General features: G+C 45.0%; 1 protein-coding gene across 1 annotated transcript in view; it reads right to left on the bottom strand.

The window, feature by feature from the left end:
* The window catches only part of COL27A1 (collagen type XXVII alpha 1 chain), a 256,481-nt gene that overhangs the window by 106,888 nt on the left and 124,508 nt on the right, over positions 1–25,085 (bottom strand). The window contains exons 15-23 of the mRNA XM_079961848.1: positions 21,841–21,894; positions 20,407–20,451; positions 15,479–15,532; positions 13,958–14,011; positions 13,450–13,503; positions 6,497–6,550; positions 6,073–6,126; positions 4,140–4,184; positions 1,643–1,696 (exon numbers count right to left, since the gene is read on the bottom strand). Coding sequence (XP_079817974.1) covers positions 1,643–1,696; positions 4,140–4,184; positions 6,073–6,126; positions 6,497–6,550; positions 13,450–13,503; positions 13,958–14,011; positions 15,479–15,532; positions 20,407–20,451; positions 21,841–21,894 — 468 coding nt within the window. The remainder of the gene's footprint in view (positions 1–1,642; positions 1,697–4,139; positions 4,185–6,072; positions 6,127–6,496; positions 6,551–13,449; positions 13,504–13,957; positions 14,012–15,478; positions 15,533–20,406; positions 20,452–21,840; positions 21,895–25,085) is intronic.

The following is a 25,085-nucleotide window of genomic DNA, read 5'->3' as shown; positions in this document are numbered from 1 at the left end:
GATATGGCTTGGCTGGAATGCCACTGAACTATGGTAATGCCTAGCTTCCCCAGATAGAAGACTGAGAAGTTGGGTGTGGCTGAAGATATATTGGACTCTTGAGTGGCTGGAATGTAGTCTATTATACAAAGGTAAGAATCTCTTCCAGTGCTCTGCCCACCCTTGGTTCATGTGACACCCAGCACTCTCATGTGGCCCCTGGAAGGTTCCCCAGAAGGGAATGTGGCCCCTCGGGCTGAAAGTGATTCTCTACTCTTGTCTTTGCAAAACTATGGTGGACAAATGCCAGGGATCCACTTCAAACTGTAAGTATAACATGGATAAAGGACACCCTTCCTCTCTTCACACACTACAGTTTTCACCACAACATAATAATGTGACACAGGCTCAATTCAGAAACCACAGCAAACCATGGTTTGAGTTTCCAAACATACAGAGAAAGCTGCTTTACTGTTCTAGTTTCCCATTAGGGTGCTACAGCCTCGGGAAGTAAAGCAAAGATTGTAACTCTGGTTTGCCATTTCAGACTTCCTACAGAGGCTGGTTTATAAACACACTCTAAGCCACAGTTGCTCAGTTTGGAGGCCATGATTTGTCAACGCAGACAACTTACAGTGGTACCTCGGGTTACATACACTTCAGGTTACATACGCTTCAGGTTACACACTCCACTAAGCCAGAAATGGTGCTTCAGGTTAAGAACTTTGCTTCAGGATAGGAACAGAAATCGGGCTCCAGCGGCGCAGCAGCAGCAGGAGGCCCCATTAGCTAAAATGGTGCTTCAGGTTAAGAACAGTTTCAGGTTAAGTACGGACCTCCGGAACAAATTAAGTACTTAACCCGAGGTACCAATGTATTAAGACCACAGTTAAGCTCCCTTAACCATGGCTTGATGTGATCTCTGAACTGAGCCATGAAGCACAGAGGAGCAATAAGGCTCAGCAGAGCCTAGGTCTTCTGTGCAGGTCCAGTATTGCTCCTATATTCAGTACAGCACCTACCACCTAGTGCTAACAAAAAAAAAATATTAAAGAGTAGCAGAGATTTAACCAAGCTGCAAACATGCTGAAAATCGTGCAAAGGGCATGGTTGCCTGGCAGAAAAGCATCCAATTAGCACAGCATTTACACAGGATGTGGCAGTGGGGGCGAGGGGGGGGGAGTCTTATGGCAACAGCAGCTGCATTCTCTCAGGTTCCATGCCCCATGATTACAGAAAGGCTGCTTGGGATTCCTTGTTGTTCTTCAGTTTCAAGAGTTACATTTTTTTTATCTCTGGAAGGAATCGGAAGGGAAGAGAAGCATGCCCTAGAACTATTTGGGGGGGGGGGAGAGAGAGATGGAGAAAATCCAAAACAGATTGATGGAAAGAAAAAGGATGGTGGTGGGAAGGGAAGACATTTTAAAATGGTTAATAATAAAACTCTGTGGCTTCCAAAAATATGCACCATCATTCTTTCTGCCACAGAAACCACCATGAGTAGGAATTTCCAGAGCAAGAAAGAATAGTAAAAAAAAGGCCATTTGAAGCAACTTTCAAATGCACAGCATGTTGAAACTTAAGCAGTAGGGTTCCCTGGATTTTAACACCACGTTTTACCCAAATGCCTCCCTTCTTGTGTCTAAAACAAAGCCATCTTTACCTTCAAGCCATCAGGGCCTGGTTTGCCTGGAAATCCTTTCCTGCCAAGTGGACCCTGAAAAATGACACACACAAACAAGTGAAGAAAACACTGTCAGGAGCAGAAGCAAGAGGCACAGGAATCAGTACAAACATGATTGCTTTATCTGTAAGTTGGTTTGGACTATGTAAGGTAACATCCATGCCACACACTTCTTCTCCCAAAGAATCATGGGGATTGTAGCTTTCTGAGGGGTAAAATATAGTGCCCTGGGGAAAACCATATGCGTTAAATGTGCTTTGAATCCCATGGATTTGACTTATGAATATGACAAGGTCACATTTTGGGGGGAGGGAGGAGCAACTAATAAATGTAAATAACCATCATCATGTGGGCTAGAACCTCCACAGCTGCCTCAGCCTGAGTTGGAGAGAATTCCAGGTCACCAAATTCGACCAAATTAGTCAGCATGCCCTTAAAGAAGCCTTTAACCTGTCAGACCAGTCAGGAATTGGGAGAAGGTTGTAAAAACAAGATGGCCTGACTCTGAAGGGAATTCAGCCCCCACCCCATGAAGGTTTATGGATTAATTAAAATAATTCAGTCCCTCCTTCCTGTATGTGCTGACCCTCAAGCCAATCTAACAAATAGTTATGAAATACATTAAAATGGTGTGTGTGTGTGTATGTGTGTGTATTCATTACATATATATTTATTACAAACAAAGCAACAATGAACAAAAAATGAGTACCAACTGAAATAGTTTCACTGAAATAACAGGACCTTGACCAAGTATCTAAAAGCAAGCAGGGGACAAGCCAAGTGCATATTCTGGTTACCAAAACAGGGCTGTCAGTTACCTTTAAAAAAAAAAAAAAAGGTGGGCGTGGAAGCAGAGATTCAAACCTGTTCAGAGCGCGGTGGTGAGCAAAATGCACTCTGCACATACTCAGAGCACTCTTATTATTATTATTCAACATGTTTGAAGTGTGAACCATTCAAAATATATTCTGGGTTCAAAGCCATGGGGATAAGGGGGTGGGGGAAGGAATGGTTAAAATTAAGCCCTGGTTAGAAACTAGCTGTGACAGAAAAGTTTGTTTGCTGATCAGGTTGGGTCACCAAGTGTTTGTTTCTTCTCCTGCCAGCAAACGGTTGACTGGCAACAGCGTTTGATTGGCCAGAGTTCCGGGGGAGGGATATGATTGGTTTGGAGAGGTTAGACAGGTTTCAGGTTGGGAGAGAGGGTGAAGGGGTTCTGAGGGGGGAAGGAGATAGAGTGGTGCCTCGCAAGACGAAAAGAATCCGTTCCGCGATTCTCTTCGTCTAGCGGTTTTTTCGTCTTGCGAAGCAAGCCCATTGACGGCTTAGCGGATTAGCGCTATTAGCGGTCTAGCGGCTTTTAGCGATCAGCTGATAGCGAACAGCTGATAAGCGGCTTAGGAAAGGCGGGGGAAAAGCAAAAAAAACCCGCGGGAACTCGCAAGATTTTTTCGTCTTGCGAAGCAACCCCATAGAGAAATTCGTTTTGCGAAGCGCCTCCAAAACGGAAAACCCTTTCGTCTAGCGGGTTTTCCATCTTGTGAGGCATTCGTCTTGCGGGGCACCACTGTACACTCTGAGGAGACTATCCATAGGGAGAGGACAGAGCCTCGCAGCTGGGATAAGGAGACCAGGCTGAGGGTCTGGGAAAGGTGTCCAGGCAGGAGTATGCTGGAAGGGCTGAGTCTGAATCAGGAGAAACAGATCCTATGGGATTTCAGGCTCCCTGAGGGGTCAGTCTAGCCAGGAGGGGAGAATTCTTCTAGGTACCAAAGACAGTGACAAGGGGAGAGGAGATCCCCTGGGTCTGTAATACCATTTATAATATCTCAGGTGTGGGATTTATAAGAGAGGGGGTAACTGAGGAAAAATGCCCTTCACTCATGAACCGAAGGATTAAGCTGTGAGGGAAGTGGTATAGTGTTGAAAGTATTGTATTATCTAAGTGACAGACACTGATTGGAACATTTTACCATTTCTTTGGGAAACCTGAATATTTATCTACCTGAAGTGTACCAACTGATGTTTAGTAACTGAAGTTTAAGAAGAGTTGTACCTACAATATTGTGTTTAAGCCTGAGACATTGTGTTTAAGCCTGAGACATCTTAACTTACTTACAAGTAAGTAAGTTAAATTCTACCCGAAAGAACTTGATTCCTGGCCCACTTTGTGTCATAAACTTCCTTTGTTTAATAAAACTTTTTGTGTTCGTTTGATTAATTCTGCCTGAGACTCTAAATCAATATGTTTTCCCTCACACAAGTCCCTCACTAGATAATCTGGGGTAAATTATAGAAATTTGTATAACTGGTGTACCGTTAGGTGGTCGCACTAAATATAATTGAGGGCTGGCCCAACGGCGCCAAAGTGAGAAAGTGCCGTTGCGCCGTCTCTCTCACTCACAAAGCAAAATAAAAATTTTAAAAACTCCCCACACCTACCCACAACAACGACAACCCTCTTCATCTCTCTTACCTCTGCCCCTGGGATGCCAGGTGGTCCCACTGGTCCTTCATCACCCTGGATCACAAAAGGAAAATGGGAGACAGGTCAAAACAGGGCTGTCACCCAGTTAGGCAGTTAGTTCATTAGTAAGTTGCAGGAGAGCAAAGTCAAGTAATTGTTCTATAAGGAAAAGGCATCTTCCCTCTGGGTTGTATCCAATGCTAGTCCTACTCAAGAGTTGGCCTATTGAAAGTAATGAACATGATGGACTTAAATCCATTAATTTCAGTGGTTCTACTCTGAGTAGAACTGAGTGTGCTTACAACCCTTTATTATTTTTAAAAGATGCAAGCACCACCTGGTGCAACTACTGCAAAGTATTTTCCTGGAAGAGGGAAGCAGTACATCAGAAAAGGATCTCAGGATTGCCATGAGTCATCAAGGTGGTTTGGCTGCAAATTAAACAAGAAAGACAAATGCAAATTTAAGCTGCATTAATCAAAGTGTAATGAGGTCAAAGGAAGGCTAGGAAGATGGTCAGCAGGAAAGAAAGTCCTGTGAGGAAAAGCAGAATGAACAGAAGAGGCTTCCAGCCCACCAATAGCGCACCTGCCATTTATGGTGGACTAAAGGGCTCTGTCTCCCTTTTAAAAAACCGAAGTGGACTTTGCAGTTTGGAAAGCAATGGGAAAATTAATTGAAAAGTGCAGGATGAATGAATGGTTAATGGAAATGCATATAAACAGCCCACAAGAAAATCAGTGTGAAAGCAGGATGAATGCTCACTGTTGTATAAGGTAAAGGTACCCCTGCCCGTACGGGCCAGTCTTGACAGACTCTGGGGTTGTGCGCCCATCTCACTTAAGAGGCCAGGGGCCAGCGCTGTCCGGAGACACTTCCGGGTCACGTGGCCAGTGTGACATCGCTGCTCTGGCCAGAGCCAGAGCCAGAGCCAGAGCCAGAGCCAGAGCCGCACACGGAAACGCCGTTTACCTTCCCGCTGGTAAGCGGTCCCTATTTATCTACTTGCACCTGGAGGTGCTTTCGAACTGCTAGGTTGGCAGGCGCTGGGACCGAGCAGCGGGAGCGCACCCCGCCGCAGGGATTCGAACCGCCAACCTTTCGATCGGCAAGCCCTAGGCGCTGAGGCTTTAACCCACAGCGCCACCTGCGTCCCACCACTGTTGTATAACTGCCCCACAAATCAGGAAATAATGCTCTATAAAGACTAAATATAATTTAACCTCCAAGTCAGCTTTGTGCAAGTGAATCAGGATGACTGCTCAATAAATATTTCATTTATTGCATTTATGTCCCACCTTTATTCAAAGAGCTCAAGGTGACATACATGGTTCTCCCATTTCCAGTTTTGACTTCACAATTACCCTGCAATTGGGCTGAGAGGCACTGATTGGCCCAAGGTCCCCCAGTGAGTTTCCTGGCTGAACCCCTGACTCCCAATGTCCTAGTCTGGCCCTCTAACCTCTATACTACCACCGGCCCCAGATTAGTGGTCTGGAGGGACCCTGAGGGGGAGCTCTCTTGCAAAATATGTAGGGCTGCTACTTATAGGAGGTCCATGGCTTGTTCTCTACAGCCTCAGAGAGCAGAACTTGATCCTAATGGGTTACAGGATGGGTTGGACTGAACATAAGGAGACACTTATTGTTCACGAGGGCAGTTTGGCAATGGACCCAGTTGCCAGAGTGGTGAAGGTCTCTCTCTACCTCTCTTCAAGCAGAAGCTGGCTAGGGAGAGCCACCTGTCAGATTTCTTGCATCAAGCAGAATTGGAAGGCGGCTGGACTAGATGATCTACAAGACTGTATAACTCTATGAAAGAAAGGAAGTTTGCTTAAAGCAGGAAAGGCGTCTGAAGCCATGGCCAAGCCAGTGCCTTCCAGTAGATTTGGACTGCACAGCATGGCCAAAGACATGTCAGCATCTCCTGCCTCCTCTCTTACCTCTTGGCCAGGTAGTCCCCTGGGGCCAGGTAACCCACGTGCTCCTGGTTTTCCCTGCAACAGACAAGGGGGAGAGTGGGGAAGGCTGAGAAAAAACACACAAGCTTCCAAGGGCTCATCGAAACACAGAGTGAAAGCTGCCTTCCAGTGTGTGTTGCCACAGGACGGCATCCAACATCAATTCTGTTGCAGATTGAGAGGGGAGAGAGACCAAGAGAGAAAAAAGAAATCTGTTCCAGCTCTCTTGGAGCCATCTCAACACAAACAAGCCCTAAAAACCAGAGCTTTGGCCATGACTATCTGCAGGGATCTCCAGGATTTTTCCTCTTCCTCTCCTTACCCAGCCATTCTTTCTTTGGTTCTTTCATATGCACTGGCACTTGCCAAGAAAAATGCAAAGCCTGTTTATTTCAGCACCACTCACCTTAATGCCTTCGGGGCCATTTTGTCCTGGTGGGCCAATGTCACCTGGAAAGCCCTAGAGAGCATCAGACAGAAATGGTGTTAAAACAACAAGGTCCCCAAGCTAAAGCTTCACACACCAGGCTTTGGGAGAAGAGAGCTAGCCTGTTGCCTGCTGAAATAAGCCAGGGTCATTGTAGTGTAGCAAGACCAGCACCAAAAACATTTTTGTTGGTCAACTCTTGTTTTGCCTTGTATCTATACACTTAAGCCTAGACTGGAGGGGGGTTGTGTGTGTAATGTTGATTTTATTCTGTGGTTGCCAAATTGTTGATTTTTTGCTTCTTCTATAGGTTGAGGGAACACTGAAGCTAGGTCCAGTATTACAGCTAGATATAAAGGCTTATTCAGTGGAGTGACCAAACACTCTCTCTCAAACCATAGGGCCTTAAGTGGCTGCATGAAGTTACTATACAGTACATACGTACAAACATCATTTTATTTGTATACCACCTTTCAAACCATGCTCAAGTCTGCTTACAGCATGGAAAAACACATAACTGCAACATAACAAAGTAGACATAAATAATAAATAAAACACATCAAAAATACACAACCAGGCTGATCTATTCCGACATAAATCATTAGATCTTAAAACAGAGATACAAAAAATAATAATATCAGTAGCCACAAAAACCAGAAAACAATACCCCACTCTAAGAGTCTGTTCATCAGCCTCAGCTCTTGCAGCTGGAGTCAGTTGGGACCCTGTCCTCCCAGGCTAGGTGGGAAAAGGCCAGCAAGGCAGGGAGCAGGTTTTCCTGCTTACAGTAGGTCTGAACCCAGTAACTAATCAAAATAATGTCTGTTCTTTTGGTTCTTTTGCCTATCATATCATGCCTAAAATCTGAGGCACTGTATAAATAATAACTTGCGGGTACTGGAGAGCAGGCTGATTCGGATTGGGACTTGGGGATTGTGGGGAGTTGCTCCCAACCGTGGTCTCAATTTGGTCAGGGGAGGGACATGCCTGCTAATTGGGGAAGAACTGCGGCTCAGTGGTAGAGCACCTTCTCTGCATGGAGAAGGTCCAGGTTCCATCCCAGCATCTCCAGGTAGAACCAGTCAGTGTGGACAATGCTGAACTTGATGGACCAAGGATCTGACTCAGTATAAGGGAACTGTTAATCTTCCCATTTGCGTGCGATGGGAAGAACATTCCATTGGATCAAACAGCGAGTGTGGAGCCCCAATCCAAATGGTTTAAAAACCCAAGCCTACTAGCAACACACACCACAGACCTCATCCAGACCATGCGCCCTACCCCCACTTGCAATCTACTTCAGAAATCTGCTAATTGCATGAACAGTATCTTATCCCAGAGAATATAAGAGCCTGGAGAAGAGAAGACTGAGAAGTGATAGGATAGCCATCTTCAAATATCTCAAGCGCTGTCTCATAGAAGATGGAGCAAGCTTGTTCTCCCCTGCTCTGGAGGGTAGGGCCTGAACCAATGGATTCAAGTTACAAGAACGGAGATTCCGACTAAACATTAAGAAATAACTTTCTGACAGTAAGAGCTGTTCCACAGTGGAACGGTCTCCTTTGGAAGGCTGTAGACTCTCCTTCCTTGGAAGTTTTTAAGCAGAGGTTGGATGGCCGCCTGTCAGGGATGCTTTGGTTGATATTCCTGCATTGCAGGGGGTTGAACTAGATGACCCTTGGGGTCCCTTCCAGCCCGATAATTCTATGAATGTGTTGTTTGTTCCTTAGCATAAATCAATCCTTCTTTGTCATGAAAACTTTCCCCTTTCTCTCAGCTAAAGATGTGCTTATGTCAGCAAATGTTTCCTTGGCACGACACAGCAAAGGCAGTCCCCATTCAATTCTTTCCGCATTTAGAGTCAGCAGCTAGTCATGTTTTCTTGAACAAATAAATCAAAGCATTGCAAGCTTGACCAAGAAGAGTGGGGGGGGGGGAGAGCAGACTTGGCATTGCAAATGGAGAGGTGACGACATGCTCATTAGCTGGAGCACTTGACGTTTAACACCAACCCCATTTTTCGCCCACAATCCATTCAACTAAGGAAACAAAGAAAGCCACAGTCCAAGCCAATATTAACAAAGAGAAAGATTATCAAGTGATACCACTCAATGGAGAGCTGTTCCAGACCCAGCAAAATACCAGAACGTTGACTGGGGGGTGGGGGAGCTGGTGGTGTGAGCCAATATTTTAAACCATTCTCCAATGATGCACATGTCTTTTTAAAAGAGCTGGTGCTGACCTTTAAAGCCCTAAATGGCTTTGGCCCTGTATACCTGAAGGAGCGTCTCCACCCCCATTGTTCAGCTTGGACACTGAGATCCAGCACTGATGTTACAGGGAACCAGGCAGAGGGCCATCTTGGTAGTGGTGCCCTCCCTGGAACACCCTCCCATCAGATATCAAGGAGATAAAGAATTACACAATTTTTAGAAGGCATCTGAAGGCAGCCCTGTATAGGGAAATTTTTAAGTATTGATGTTTTATTATGTTTTTATGTGTGTTGGAAGCCACCCAGAGTGGCTGGGGCAACCCAGCCAGATGGGCAGGGCATAAATAAAAAAATGATGATGATGATGATGATGATGTACCAAGAACTCAGCCAGAATCAGAGCAGAGGTCCATGTAGTTCAACATCCTGCTTCCCACAGTGGCCTTAAACATGCTTCCAGAAAGGCAACAAGCAGTGTCCAACTTTCTTTGTCTCTCTCTCACACACACAGCCAGTGTGTGCCCTCCCAGCCCACTGGCAACCCAGTGCCATTCTGCCTTCTCTGAATGTGGAAGACTCATAACTGTTAACAGATCTGCACTCCATCAATTACAAACTGGTCCAGGCTAATGACAGCTCAGTCCTCCATTAATTACAATGCCACAAAGCCATCAGAAGTGCTCTTCTGGATCATGCCAAGGGCCCATCTAGTTCAGCATCCTTTTCTCGCAGTAGCTAACCAGATGCTCATGGCAAGCTCGCAAGCAATGCAGAAGTATTCCCCACACCTGTGATACCCAGCAATTGGTATTCAAAGGCATCAGTGGTAGTTGGTATCCATTGGGACTGGTGGGCTAGAAGGCAGGGGCACCAACATCAGGTGCAGCCAGAGCCAATGATAGACAAGCCTACTGATTCAGGTTTTGTCCCCATCCTCCTCCCTGTTGAGTCCTATAAAGGGAACATTGAGACTAAGGTGGAGGAGGAGGAGGAGGCTGGCAGCCTTGGCCACCCCTTGGCTGGGGGCACTGCCCCATTTGGCCTTATGAACTAACCTCCACTAAGAGGCATACTGCCTCCAACAGTGGACAGAGAGCACAGCCATCATGGCTACAAGCCATTGATAGCCCTGAACCTCAATCTAAGCCAGTGGCCATCACCACATCTTGTGCTGGGGCTGGCATCAGTCCAGCCCTCTGGCACTGTTTCTGCTTGGTATCGCTGCCTGTTGACTTGTCCTCTGAAAGCATATGCAGAGTGACAACAGCAAGTCTACTCCTTATTTGTCAGGGATGGAGAACCTCTGGCCTTCCAAATGTTGTCAGACTACAACTCCCATCATCCCTGACCAATGTTCATGCTGCCTGGGGCCGATGGGAGTTGGAGTCCAACAACATCCAGGATAGCTCAGTTGGTAGAACATGAGACTCTTAATCTCAAGGTCATGGGTTCAAATCCCAGTTTGGCAGGAAGCCAGAGTAGATGACCCTCATGGTCCCAACTTTACAATTCTATGAACATCTAGGGGGCCACAGGATCCTCACTCCTGTTATGGGCAATGATATGGCTTGGGCTCACAGGGAACTGGCAATTGAATGAGTAGCAGTGACCTTGGTGAGGAGGAAGAGGAGACCCACTCAGTGAAGGCATCCCTCTGAGGGCATCTTGTCTGGGGCCCTGCAAAACCTGGAGCTGGTGCTGACTCATGGTAATGAATTCAGTACATTAATACAAGCCTGCATGAAAATGTACTTCCTTTTGTCCTTCCTGAACCTATTGCTCATCAACCTTTGGCCTGCCAGATGTCGTTGGACTCCAATTCCCAGCAGCCTCAGCCAGCAAGTCTAGTGGTCATGGAGGATGTGAGCTGTAGTCCAGAAACATCTGGGGAGCCACAGATTCCCCATACCTAGCATGCCCTGTCTATCCCAACTGCAGAATTAGAAATCAATTGCTTCGTGTTGCTAATGGTGGAATTTTAAACACTGTGTGTGTAAATGCTGTGTTGCTACAATTCTGCCTTTTTAATTTTATTGTTTCATATTGCCTTGTGGTTTTTCAGTTTCATTGCCTGATTTATTCTTTTGTTCATTTGTAAATTGATTAGGGACTGTTTAGTAGTAAGCAATATATAAATATATGAAATGAATAAATATCCTTCAATTGGAAGCCCCAAGTTCATCTTTAACAGGGATGATTAAATGGTGCAATTCAAACCCCATGCACACACTGAACCCAGTGGAGTTTGCTTTAAAGCATGGACATTGTTGTTGTTATTTATTATTTATACCTATTCGGTCTTTTTATGTAAAGAAAACTCAAAGTGCCCTACAATATAGGAATATAGGGCAGGGAACCTGAGGCCCTCCAGGGGCTGCTGGAGCCCAGCCAATGGTCAGGGCTGATGTGAGTCAGGAGTTCAGTAATATCTAGAAGGCTACAAGTTCCTCACTACAAAAATGAATATGCATAGGATCAGATGCCGCACCTCATTCCATGTATCATTTTTTGGGTGAGACTTACCATAGGAAATGTCTCCCTCATTGCACCAGTAACATAAAATATTCTATGGACACAAAGGTGGCTAAGATCCCATCGGCTCTTCCTACCCCACAGCCCCACTCCCACCAGAACTGTGACATGGGAAATATTCATACTACCAATAGGACTCTGCCTTATACTGAGTTCTTCCAGCTCAGCAGTTTCTACACAGACTGGCAGCACAATTTAATCCTAGTGCTAGCTAGAGATGCTGCGGATCAAAGCTGTGAATGTCTGCCTGCGAAGTGGATGCTCTATCACTGAACTACAGCCTCCCTCACTGACTGTGACAGTTGTACAGTGGTATGTCGGTTTACAGATGCTTCAGGTTACAGACTCCGCTAACCCAGAAATAGTACTTCGGGTTAAGAACTTTGCTTCAGGATGAGAACAGAAATTGTGCGGTGGCAGCGGGAGGCCCCATTAGCTAAAGTGGTGCCTCAGGTTAAGAACAGTTTCACATTAAGAACGGACCTCCAGAACGAATTAAGTTCTTAACTCGAGGTACCACTGTATATTACTGGAGCAGTGCAAGAGGTAGCCAAGGGAGGGGGAGCAACTTTGCACCAGCAACCACATTGCAAAAATAACCAAAGGACCTGGGCTTAAATTAGCCTTCTTCAGGAAGACAGGTGGCGCTCTTTAAATATTTAGTGTTTCATCCTGTTCCTTATATAAAAGAATGATGGACACTACTCAACCATTGCCTCGTCACATACATGAACAAGAGGAACTGTAGTAAACTTCACAGAACAGCCATTCCAAAAAATATAATTCATTGAAACTAATCCAGAACCTCACCACAAGCTTTTAAGACTCATATTTTGACTATGGCACAAACTGTTTTGATGCATCCAATTTCATAATATAAACCATTTCTCTTTTAAACCTATCCATGTTCTGCCTTTGCTCTCTGACATGTTTATAGGATGCTAGTTCAGCCACCAAGACCGTGTCCCGCTACTTAAATAGCCTTTATTTATTTTAACCCTGTTGGCTTTCTGATGGATTTCTAGTATCTGCCAAAGACTATTCCTGATACAAACATATTAATAACTGAGAACTGACCAATATGGTGGGGAGCTTTCCTGGATGAACTCCTTTCTTTATTTTCCTTCTTTTCCTCTCATTTCAACCAAATGAGTCCCTATAACCAAAAAATATCACCCAGCTGCTTTAGTGATGAGGGTGCTCCACTAGACTCCTGAGTTATGTCCCGTCTGTTACAGCAGTGTTTCCGAACCTTGTGCCTCCAGCTGATTTTGAACTACAACTCCCATCATCCCTGACTAGCAAGACTAGTGGCAAGGGATGATGGGAATTGTAGTCCAAAAACAGCTGGAGGCACAAGGTTGGGAAACACTGTGTTACAGCAAACCCAAAAGGGAGTCTCTGGGCATGAGCATTATGCCGATTACAAAAAGACATCACTGGGCAAAGCAGGCCTGGACCTACGAAAACTTATGCCACAAGAAATTTACTAGTCTTTTGAAGATGATACCAGACTCCATTTTGCCCACTCAGCCCTAAACAGTGGGGCAGGAGCTCACTGTGACAGCTCCAAAAGCCACGCCGCCCAAGCTGTGGAAGCTGGTGCCTATTGGGACTGGTAGAATGGGAAGCAGGGAGACCAACAGCAAGTAGAGCCAATGACAGATAGAGGCTGCCTAATTCTGGTTTTGTCACCATCATCCTCCCACCTAAGTTATACAAGGGTAACACAGAGCCTATGAAGGAGGAAGCTGATAGGAAGTGCCACCATACTAGACTGGATGCACGTAAGAAGTAGGCAGGTGTGGGCTGGCTGAGTGCGGGGTGAGGTTGATGGGGCACAGTCCCATTTGCCCCATTGAGATAGCCTTCCCTGCTCCCAGGAAGGGTCCAAACTTGCAGGCAGCTGTGTTGATCCATTTTGGATTCCCACAGGCATCTGGTTGGCCACTTTGAGAACAGGAAGCTGGACTGGATGGGCCCTTGGCTTGATCCAGCAGGGCTCTTCTTACATTCATTTTACTTGCCTTTTTAAAAAATGTAATAAGCAAGGGGGTGGGATTCAGAGAAGTGGATAAATTTTAAGGAAGGAAGGAAGACCAGCTTAGGATAGAATGCAGTTTAAGAAGAAACCAACTAAAAAAATGGCATTAGGTCTCCAAAGGAAGAAGCAATCTTGAACTCATACCTCAGGGCCAGGTGATCCTGGAATTCCAACTGCACCTTTGTCACCGATCTTCCCCTGCAAAAAACCAGAAGGGGAACAGTGATTCAAGAGAGGGCTTTTTAAGATTGAGGCAGTCAACCTGGGTGCTCACCTATTGAAATGCTCCTACATAAAACATAAAACCAATATACCCTTCCACCTAGAAAACTAGCAGGTCAGGACTAGGTTTGCTTTCTACCTGGCTTACCAAGAAAATACTTTTTTTCACGAGGACACATTCAATCACATTTTCTTTTCTTACATTTACATCCCACCTTTCTTCTCCCCAGTAATCCAGCCTTCCCCAATCTTGGGTCCCTAGATGTTGTTGCACTGCAAACCCCAACATGACCAATGATCAGGGATGATGGGAGCTGTAATCCTGAAACAACTGGGGACAAGGTTGCTCTAGCCATTACACTGGTTCTGAGTAGTAGACTACTGGCAGGAGCCTTTATGGGTCAAAATGGAAACAGGAGCAGTTACTTACAGCAGGTCCTGGCTTTCCTCGGGCACCTGGCATCCCAGGTGAACCTTGGCTACCCTGAAAAACAGAAGAGAAGCTTCTAGAGGACAGCCCCAGGCAAGAATGTGTAACAGTCAGGGACGATGGGAGTTGTGGTCCTGCAAAATCAGTATACTCTAGCCCTAAGCATGACAACTCACTACAAATTGGGGCCAACGCAATATGTTTTGGCACCTGAGAACCACAAAATTGTGTCCGCACCCTGAGCCAAGGAAGAAAGGATGAGTGAAGATCTACATCGAGAACATGGGAGAGAATCAAATCAATCTTACCCAACGGTTGAAGTGGGAATCAGAGGCTGTCACAGAGACAGGGAAAGGGCCTGCTCTGAATCATGCTGGGTGGGTGCAGAGCCCCAAAGACCCCAGAGGGCAGCCCTTGCCATTTCCTCTCTAGGGATGGGAGGAGACCAGCAGTGTCTCCTATTCTCCAAGAGGCTGCTATGGAGGTAGCATGGTGAGGGGTCTCCCAAGGAAGCAGCAGATCAGCCTCCAAGGATCTCACTGCGGCAGCGAGTACCTGCTGCTCGAAGTGGTCACCTGACCTTGCCTCATTGGGTGGGTTGGCCCTGCTTGAGGTCAACGCTGCTCAAGCATTGGCTGGGGAGGGTGCCCAATATGAATGTTGTCATCAAGGGGGCAGGACTTGTACATTCCCTCTTTGCCTGTTCAAACTGAATACCTGACAAGTGCTGCAGATTCTTCTGGAACTGCCTTAGGCCCCAGATAGCTTTCCAGACACACCAGACATACTGACCAGGCTAATGAGATTCCCTAGCCACTATTACCAGTTCTTTAGATTGTTGAATAATTCATTGTAATCTTTTACTGCTGCAGTTTTGATTGGTAACCACTTCGGTAGTCAGTGAATGAAAAGGGGCATAAAAATTATATGCACACACTTTCATAGAAAATGTAACAAGGTGGTAAACAACGTGAAAACACAATGCTGCAATAATAGTATGAGTAAAAGCATCAGTACCAAATCACTAAAAATTGGTTGGTAAAAAAATCCTTGGTCCAAAGGACTGTCTGAACAATTCCATTTTTAAAAGACATCTAACAGAAATAGGGGCAATTCCTGCCAAATATGTATTTGCAGTGAGTTCCACAGGACATGACCTGCCATGTTAAAAGCTCCCCTGCCCAAAATAAATGTCCCATCAGAGGATCTCATTGATTAAGGTGAAACATTAATGTAATTATTATTAATCATGAAGATAATCTGCTTATTTGCATGCATGCTACTTTTTCATAAAATTGTGTCATAAGTGGCTCACAACAACACATCAAACAATAAACAAAGCAGTTCAGAAATAATAATTAATACCCGTTTTACAAATATCATGCACACAGATGAGTCATGGCAGTCTAACAGCTTTGACTTGAAGAGAAGGTAATTTTAGTAATTCGATAAAAAAAATCCAAGAAGTTTTAATTTGAAGGAAAGTGGGTTTGGAGTGCAATAATACTTAAAACCAGTTACCTTGTCTCCTTGGAATCCAACGTCTCCTGGCACACCAGGCACTCCCTGATCACCCTGAACACACACCACCAAAGAAAGTTAAAACAGACATCATATCAGGGATAAAACACATGCCCAGGTTAATGGAAAAGGACTTGGTTTTACTGGAGCAGCAGAAATGTCATTTTTCAGGCTTGTTCAAGGCAGGATTGGTGGCAAAAAAACCCCAGAGCAAAACAGGACTTCTGAGCAAAATTGGAGTTTTCACACACCAATGACAGGAGGACATAACTCATCTCGAGGTTCTTCCTTGACAAATTACCAATCAATTAATGGTGCAAAAGAATGCTTAGAAGTTGTCTAAACCCCTTTTTCAAATCAAATTGGTGGGTGACATCCTCCTCATTCTTCCTTATACCTTGTGAAGGATGAGATTCTCTGTTGCAACTAGTCATGAGGGCTGCACTACAGTAGAGTCGCCATATAAAGCAGAAAATTCCAGTAACGTCCAGGGATGAGGGCTAAATTGGTGCCTGGGGGGAATTTTCAAATGAACAGTAAATGTCTGGGATTTAGTCTGTTCTCCGGCAATAGTGGAAGTGCCATGCAGTGGTCACTTCAGTGTCTTCTAGACAGCGATTTCAGAAGACAGCTTGCTGTGTGCTGCTGCTGATCGCCCCCCCCCCCAAAAAAAGCTCAACTTTGTGCTTCTTGAAATATGGTGACCCTATACTGCAGGCTCATAGGCAGTGCACTTTGTAATTGCTGGGGGTAACAACTGCAGGAGATGGCTGCTGTGCTCAGCTTGCAAGCTTCCCACTGGGGCATCTGGCTGGCCATTGTGAGGATAGATTATGTTTCAGCTACGTAAGGATCCACACTCAGAGAATGAGTTTGGCATTAGTACATGCAGGTCTCACCATCTGAACACAATGTATTCTCAGGAAATGGTCTGTTAGGCAAGCGTTTGCATAACAAGCAGACAATTTCCATTGATTCCTATGAGAAAATTTATAATGCATTCCTGACCATGTAATTTTGGCCACGAACTGAGGAAAGGGCTGAGGAAAACCCCCCTGAAACCTTGCAGAAGACAAACAAGGAAGGAAAGACCACTCTCTTATCTGCTCTCTCTCTCTCCCTCCCACCCACCCACCATGATTTCTGGCAAAACGGCTCCCATGGACTAGCAAAACACAAAAAGTAAGGCTCACTTAAGGTTGCTTATTTTTGTACAATACTACACGCAGGTCTGGGACGCGGGTGGCGCTGTGGGTTAAACCAGAGAGCCTAGAACTTGCCGATCAGAAGGTCGGCAGTTCGAATCCCTGCAACGGGGTGAGCTCCTGTTGCTCTGTCCCAGCTACTGCCCACCTAGCAGTTTGAAAGCAAGTCAAAGTGCAAGTAGATAAATAGATACTGCTCCGGCAGGAAAGTACGGTAAACAGCGTTTCTGTGTGCTGCTCTGTTTTGCCAGAAGCGGCTTAGTTATGCTGGCCACATGACCCGGAAGCTGTACGCCGGCTCCCTCGGCCAATAAAGCGAGATGAGCGCCCCAACCCCAGAGTCGTCCGCGACTGGACCTAATGGTCAGGGGTCCCTTTACCTTTACCTTTACACGCAGGTCTGGTTGCTTGGATATCTGAAACTGCAGTGTGTATAGCAAGGTTTGTGTACTAATTCCTTGTGGTCGGATAAGTGAATTTTTGTATGAATGTTTGGATAGTGGGACCTGTTTGTACATAGGATGTTCATACACACACACACACATACCAAAAATTATCCCTTTCAAGTAGAAAGCATAGCAGGCAGCAATTGGACCAACAATTCTCTCCCTGATCTTATTTGACTTATTTGTGGGGGGTGGGAGGAGTGGACAATTTGAAAAGGGCCACCCCTGCCTGCACCATCAAGTAGTTAAGCCTATCAGTCCACATTTTGCTGTGGATGCAAGCTCTTAGAATATTCTCACAGGAGGTGCTTATTCCATGTAAACTTACATATACAGTATATTTTCCCCAAAAGCAGCAAGGCTTCTTCTTCTTTTTTGTCAGGCATTTGGAAAGAATTAGGCAATGCACGGCAAATTATTTACTCTCAAAAATATAAACAACTGAAGGAAATAGCTGCACTGCTGACAACTTCTTATTTTTATTAGAATTTCTAGGCCATCCTAACCCTGGCATGTGAGATGGCCTACAATTTAATACCCTTGTAAAATAGCCAATGAAGCCCTATTAAACAAAAACACACAGTGAAAGTTCTCACCTGTTAACTCTGGCCTCCCAAAGCTAAGCCTGCTAAAAGGATACGTTCACACATTCATGGGGACAACTGGATAAGCACAGCATCCAATGGTAGCCTTAGGGCCAGCCCTACTATGAGTCAAAGTGAGGCAATTGCCTCAGGCAACAGATGCTGCAATTGGAAGCAGAGACAAGGCACTGGAGGACTGGGCTGGGTGTGCCACCTCCAGGTGGTGTGGAAGATGTTGCTTGTCACCTGTTTTGAAGAAGGGGAGGGAGGGAGGGAGGGAGGGAGGGACCCATGAGGGTCCAATTCTTCCTAGTACTACTTGAGGATGGGACTACTGAGTCCATCCTCTTCCATTCCTGTGCAGACTTTATATTATTGTTATTGTTTATTAAATTTCTACCCTACTCTTCAAGGCAGTTTACAATATAAAAACACAAAATACATACCACAATAACAAAGAAAAATGCCCCCACCCCGTCCCTGTCTAGCTACGCTACTGGGATGGAAGCAGACTAATTTATTACAAAAAATGAGTAGTTCTACAAACGCTTAAAACTATGGGTTGTATCCAACTAAGTTACACTCAAGAGTAGACCCACTGAAATGAATGGAATTAAAGTTAGTCATTAAAAAAATAATAATCAGTGGGTCTACTCTGATTGGGATACAACCCAATCTTACTCCTACTTGGAGTAGACCCCTTGAAATTCATGGACATGATGCACTTAGGTACATTAATTTCAATATGTCTACCCTACTTCATACACAAATGTGTACGTCAAGTGACTGACTGCCCCTAGAGAAAAATCTGGACTGGTCACTGCTGCAAACCATGGGGTTCAGTCTTTTGGAAACATCTCCTGCACAAGGAAATGAACTGGAGTAAAATAACTTGGGAGAGGTGTGTAAGATCCTCCACCAGCAGAGCCACAATGCAGACACACCGGAGCAAAGGGCTGCATCGATTCTACAACACTCTGGTGGAAGGAGAGAGACATCAGCTTTTGCCAAGCAGGATGTGGGATGCCCTCAAAACCTGTAAGTCCTTCTCCCAGAACTCTGCAAGTCAGCAAGAAGCAGCAGATGGAACAAGTTAGGTCCGGGGATGCTGATCTCATCTGATTTGAGTTAATAATTCGGAAAAGGTTGCTGGCTCCTGGCAGTACAGAGGACATTTTGAGTGCCATGCTGTTGCTGCTGCTGAGCCAGCATCCTGCGCTTCAGACCCTCTCTTGCACATGGGATACTCGCCCCCCCCCCCAACCTGGAGCAGAGTAAAGTTGGAGCTCTGTTCTGAATGATTCAGATCCCTCTAGCAGAAAAACCCAGCGGCATGGGGGCTTCTTTCAGGGGTGGGTGTGGGACCCTTTTGCAACCCAAGGGCCAGATTCCCTCATGAGCAACCTTCTGAGGGCTGCATGCCAGAGGTGGCAAAAAAAAAAATACACAGAGCAACGTTTGTACAGTTGGCTACATTCCAGTCATGCAGAAACACAGAGGTTTCAAAAGCCATAAAGAGGCAAGCAAGAAGCACAATCGCAGTTCAAGAGTACATTCCAGTCAAGCAGAAGCAGTCAAGGGCTTCTGCAGTTGATCAAGGCTGGGTGAGCAGTGTGGCCTAGTGAGCACTCAAAGGGCCAGACAGAGGAGCTTGTCTATCTGATTAGCTGCTCTGATATATGGGTTATTTAAATTTTAATGCTTTCCAATCCCATAGGTTTTACAGCATTTTGACGTTACTGGATATTTTACTGCATTATATTCTTTCTTACTTCAAACATTCACAAGTTATTATTTATTCATTCATTTATTTAAAATAAAATAAATTATTGATTATCTAGTTTTCGTTCAGTTTTAGTTGCTGGGTTTTTGGAAACTGCTTTACGAACTTCTACTTGATGAAAAGCAATATATATATATATACACATGAACAAAGAAAGAAAATATGCTCTCCAACAAAAAAAAGGTTTCGAAAAATAAATATATATTCTACAAGATGGACCACAACATAAAAATAATGGGTGGGATCCTACTAAGTCATTCTTAACAGTTGATCCATTGAAATCAACAGACTTAAATTTCAATGGTTCTGGGTGTGGCTAACATTGGATCTTCTTCAATGTACATTTCACTGTGAAATTCGAATTGCAGAGAAAAATTATAGCAAAATGCATAAACCTAAAGTCTCTTGATGGAGAACAAATTGGTTGATCACCAAATATCTAGCTGTGCATAAAAACACCAAAGGCTGTATCTACCTGAGTTATAAGCAGAATAAACCCACTAAAACCAATTGGCCTAATTAATCATATTAATTAATTTCAGTGGTCTACTCTGAGTATACACTAAGTAGTGCTAATGTTGTACACAACCCCATATTTCTTCCCCAGACAACTGAACTGATTTTTGCCACCAAAAATGACCAAACAGCCCTAGATCATATTAAATTATAAGACATTGTTACAGATCCATCCCGTTTAATTCTGGGAACCTTTCACAAAACAAGATGGGACCAATCTTGAGGGCGTTAAATCTTTGTTTTTCCAGTATGTTCTAAACTTAGATATACAGATCAGAAAGACTGGCAAATTAAGGGAGTTGCAAGTAATGAAGTATATATCACACAGTGTGAAGAAAACAGGGTCTTGCATGCAGAAAGAAATAACAGTGCAATAAGGGAATATTCAGATCACCTTATCACCTTTCAGTCCACTCTCTCCAGGATTTCCCATCAGCCCCTAACAAAGAGAAAAGAGAAAGTGAGACCAAAGTGAACTGAAACATTGCCCTTCGTTCCAAATCTAAGAGCCATGGAGTGTGAGGAGGCTGAACCAGGGCTCTCCTGAAATATAAGGAGGATTCCCGTTCACCAAACCATCCATGAAATACATTTGCTTCAGGAAATTCATATAAAGGGGGAAACATAGCGAAAATACAGGGTTGCAGCCAATGTTAGTCCTACTCAGATTAGACACATTGAAGTGTCTAGATGAAGTGAAGTATAGGTGTGGCCAACTTAGATACATTGGTTTTAATGGGTCTTCTCTAAGCAGAACATAGTTCGCTACAGTCCATTTCCTGGACAGTTTCCATTCCAGCTGGTCATTATAAGAACTAGTACATAACTTCCATTACTGGTGTCTGATTTTTTTCATTTTCCTCTTCCCTCCTTTTTTGTGTTGTGCCATTTAAGATTGTTTTAATGATGCTTCCCTGCCTGTGGCTTCAGGAGATGGGGACATATTCCATGGTCTTCTAATTCAAGGGTTGGAGTTGTGCTCCACCTTACAGATCATAACACACACTTCTGCATGCAGAACAAATTGTGGGTGCTGGGTTCAAGGGAACCCTAAAGAAAGAAGAATGTGACAAAGGGGTGCCTAACTCAGATGATTTGAAAAACATATGAAGCTGCCTTATACTTTTGGCAGGCAAGTCATTGTGCCCGTCTCCCCACCTGTTGTCTTCTCTGACCAACAGCTGCTCTTCAAGGATTTCCCCATCACCTGCTACCTGGTCACATTTGGAATGGAGATTCCAGGGGCCATCTGCATGGCAAGCTAGTACAGTGGTACCTTGGGATAAGAACTTAATTCGTTCTGGAGGTCTGTTCTTAACCTGAAACTGTTCTTAACCTGAAGCACCACTTTAGCTAATGGGGCCTCCCGCTGCTGCTGCACTGCCGGAGAATGATTTCTGTTCTCATCCTGAAGCAAAGTTCTTAACCCAAGGTAATATTTCTGGGTTAGCAGAGTCTGTAACCTGAAGCGTTTGTAACCTGAAGCCTATGTAACCCGAGGTACCACTGTATTCTAACACTGAACTAGGATCCATCTCATCTAGCATCTTCTGCTTTAGCCTTTGCTAATATGGTGTCCCCTCTAGGTGTTTTGGAGTACAACTCCCATCAGCCCCAGTAAGCATAGCTGATGGGAGTTGTAGCTGAAAGCATCTGCAGGACACTCCACTGGGAGAGGCTGGTCCACTCTGATTGCTTATGGCTCTGTGGGGTCTTTACCAGCCCAGCAACCCAATACAGTCTTTGAGCGGCAATGCTGGGGATCAAACCTGGGACCTTGTGCTCTGCACCACTGAGCTGTGGCCTCTGCTTATTGGAAGTCAGTCACCTTTAATCCTTTTGGTCCTGGAAAACCTAAAGGTCCAATTGCACCCATATCGCCCTGGTGAGAGAGAGAGAGAAGTGAGGTTTAGGAATGGAGAACAACAAAGCCTTCTGCCTCCTCTGAAGGCTGTCTAACTTTTGCTGCTAAGCCATTTACTGCAAAGAGGAACAGTCAAGCCACAAGGACTAGAAACTTACTTTTTTTAAAAAAAAGGTGCAATTTAAACAACACCAAACTAGAGTATGCTGAGAATGTATTTCTAAATTTATCCATAGATAGCTCAATCTCGAGGTTGTGGGTTTGAGCCCCACACTGGGCAAAAAGATTCCTGCTTTTCAGGGGGTTGGATGAGATGACGCCTGTGGTCCCTTCCAACTACAATTTTATGATTCTATATGGAAAAAGCTCAAGGTCATAAGGAAGGGTGGAATAGGAAACCTGCCTGAAACAGCAGACTTCAGACAGTGGACATTCCTAGCCCTGCCTGGAGATGCTAAGACCTGGATCTGGGACATTCTGCATGAAAAGCAGAAGTTCTATCACTGAGGAACAGCCTTTCACTTAACAAAGAAAAGCCACAGTCCTCATGGCTCTGAATAAAGGGCTGCTTATACTGAGTCAGACCACTGGCCCATCTAGTTCAGTATTATCTACTCAAACTGGTAGCAGCTCTCCAGCTTTGGGGGTCATTCCCAGGCATACTTGGACACAACAGGGACTGAACCGGGGAAGTTCTGTGTGCAAAACATTGGATCTGCCACTGAGCTGTGGGTCCTCCCAGCATTGTGTGAATTACCCAGGAAAGGTACCAGAGTTCAACTGTTTCAAGGTCCCTGTTAAAGCAATCTCCTTCTTGCTTCCACACACACCCTTAGAACAGAGCAAGCTAGCTCTGTGCCTTGAGTTCTTCTTTGCCCTGGATAAACAAACAGAGGAGCTGCTGGTTCTGCTAAAGGCATATTTCTGTACAGGGAGATCACACAGCCGAATGCACCATGTGAGCTTTCAGCTGCGTCTTTTTCATGCCCTGCAGCTTCATAGAGGGCTCACTTCATAAAGCAGGCCTGGATCACTCAGCTTGGATGGATGTGGCCAGCTCTGGTTACTGCTCACACCTTGCTCTGGTGCTCTGGTCGTGGAGGAACAGCACTCAGTGCCAGCATACAAAAGAGATAACTGGGTACCAAGCCCTCAGGACATCCAGAAACAAGAGGAGGGAATGGGCAAAGTCAACCACGAGGGGTGTTATGCTGAGCATCACCAGAAAGGTCTCTAGTGTAGTGTTAACACTCAAGAGTGCTGGACTAAGACATGGAAGACCTAGGTCCAAAATCCACACTCAGCTATGCAGCTCACTGGGTGGTGATCTTGGGCCAGTCACCTTATCTCAGTCTAACCTACTTCACAGGATTGTTGTAAGGATAAAATGGGGAGGAGAACCACGTACACCACCTTGAGCTCCTTGGACGGAAAATAAGTGGGGTTTATAAGTGTAAAAATAAAATTAGTAATAAAAGCAAAGGCATCTCCAATGGTCCCTGACGATTGGCTACGCTGACTGGGGCTGATGGGAGAAGAGGGACCTAGAGAGGCCTTCCCATGGCTATTGTGTGTAAACTGCTAAGAAGGGAATATCCATACTCCCTGATGCAGTATACTTATTTTTTTTGGGGGGTGGGGTGCTGCCTTATCTTAAAAGGGGGAGGCACTGCAAACTGGGAAAGATGCAGAAAAGAGATCATCTGGTTAAACTGATTGATGGGAGAAATGAGACAGACGAAAGAAGGAAGTTCCTCGAGCAGCGTGGAATTTTTCTGTGGAATGAGGTTAGGCAATGGCCACAGCTTTGGACAGCTCTGCTGCAGGGATGGGCAACCTGTGGCTTTCCAGATGTTGTCAGATTCTGACTCACATCATCCTCAGTGAGCAACATCTGGAGGGTCACAGGTTCCCCATCCCTGGACTCAGACAAATTTGCAGAAGAGGATAACCCTTGTCAATGGCCGCTAATCATGACAGCTGCAGGAGCGGCACGCCACCAAATCACCAGATTTTAGACACCTTAGGGTAGTTTCAGTTCTCAGCCAGGAAAATGTACCATTTATAAAGTGCAAGAGCTGCTTCCCCTGACAACTCATTCAGGCCATCTGAGCCAAAAATGACTGCCACATTGTGGGCAGGAGGGTTGGGCTGTGGGGGAAGGTTGTAGACTGGCAGCATAAAAATAAAAATACTCGCAAGGTTGAATTATTACTCTGCAGGCACCTTTTAGCCATGCCCTGGCTCCCCAATGTGGGACACACTCTAATCCAGTACTCAACATGGTGCCTTCCAGATGTTTTTGGGCTCCAAAACATAGTTGTTTTAACAACAACAGTGGAACATATAACACAAGATCAGCATTCAGTAATAGGAGACTTCCAGAGAAAGTGTGTTATAACTTATGACAACACAGTGACACCTTCATTTGACTTAATTAAACATAAAGTATCCTCTCCAGAGAGAGACGCGGATTGCTGGGGGACAATAAACTTCATTACATTTATTGATAAATCTTGCAAACGCACGTGGCAAGCTGCATACTTATGGAAGGCTCACAAATACAACAAGGACACAACAGCATGCTCTCACGCGTGATCCCTAGTCCTTATAGCCTAAACATGTGATGCTACCATATACTGTCAGACCATTGCCACATCCAGCCCTGTGTTGTCTACGCAGACCAGAAACAGCTCTCCAAGGTCTCAGCAAAAGGTGGGTTGCTACTTTTGAGAGGAAAAATGCCTTAAACAAGGTCGGGCTTTTTGTCCACTTAACTCAAGCTTCTCTACTCTGACTGCCAGCAGCTTTCTCATTAACACGCTACCTGGTCTTTTTAACTGAGAATGCCAGGGATCAAACTTGGGACCTTCTGCATGCAAAGCAGGAGCTCTACCACTACACTACAAGCTTTTCCCGAACTTTTAGACCAGCTACCTTTCACTGGTCTCAGCATCTTCAGTTAGAGGATCAGTGAATGATGGGTCGTACCTTTTCTCACCCCCCTCCAAGAGTGCACAATGGTATACTTGTGCTTGGAGTGTTGTGTTTTAAGCCAATAAGGGAATTATATGTCAGAATGATCTTTCATACAGTCCTCCGCCATATATATTTTTAATCCCTGCATGTGGAAAACCACCACATAAGAGAGAAAGCTAGGTTGACAAGCTAGTTTTCTGAATGGTGGGATTTGTTGTGAATGGAGGAAA

Source organism: Podarcis cretensis (assembly GCF_951804945.1).
Source record: "Podarcis cretensis genome assembly, chromosome: Z".
Classification (NCBI taxonomy): Eukaryota; Metazoa; Chordata; class Lepidosauria; order Squamata; family Lacertidae; genus Podarcis; species Podarcis cretensis.
Note: the sequence above shows the minus strand (reverse complement) of the source record. Positions and strands in the feature narration are given on the sequence as shown.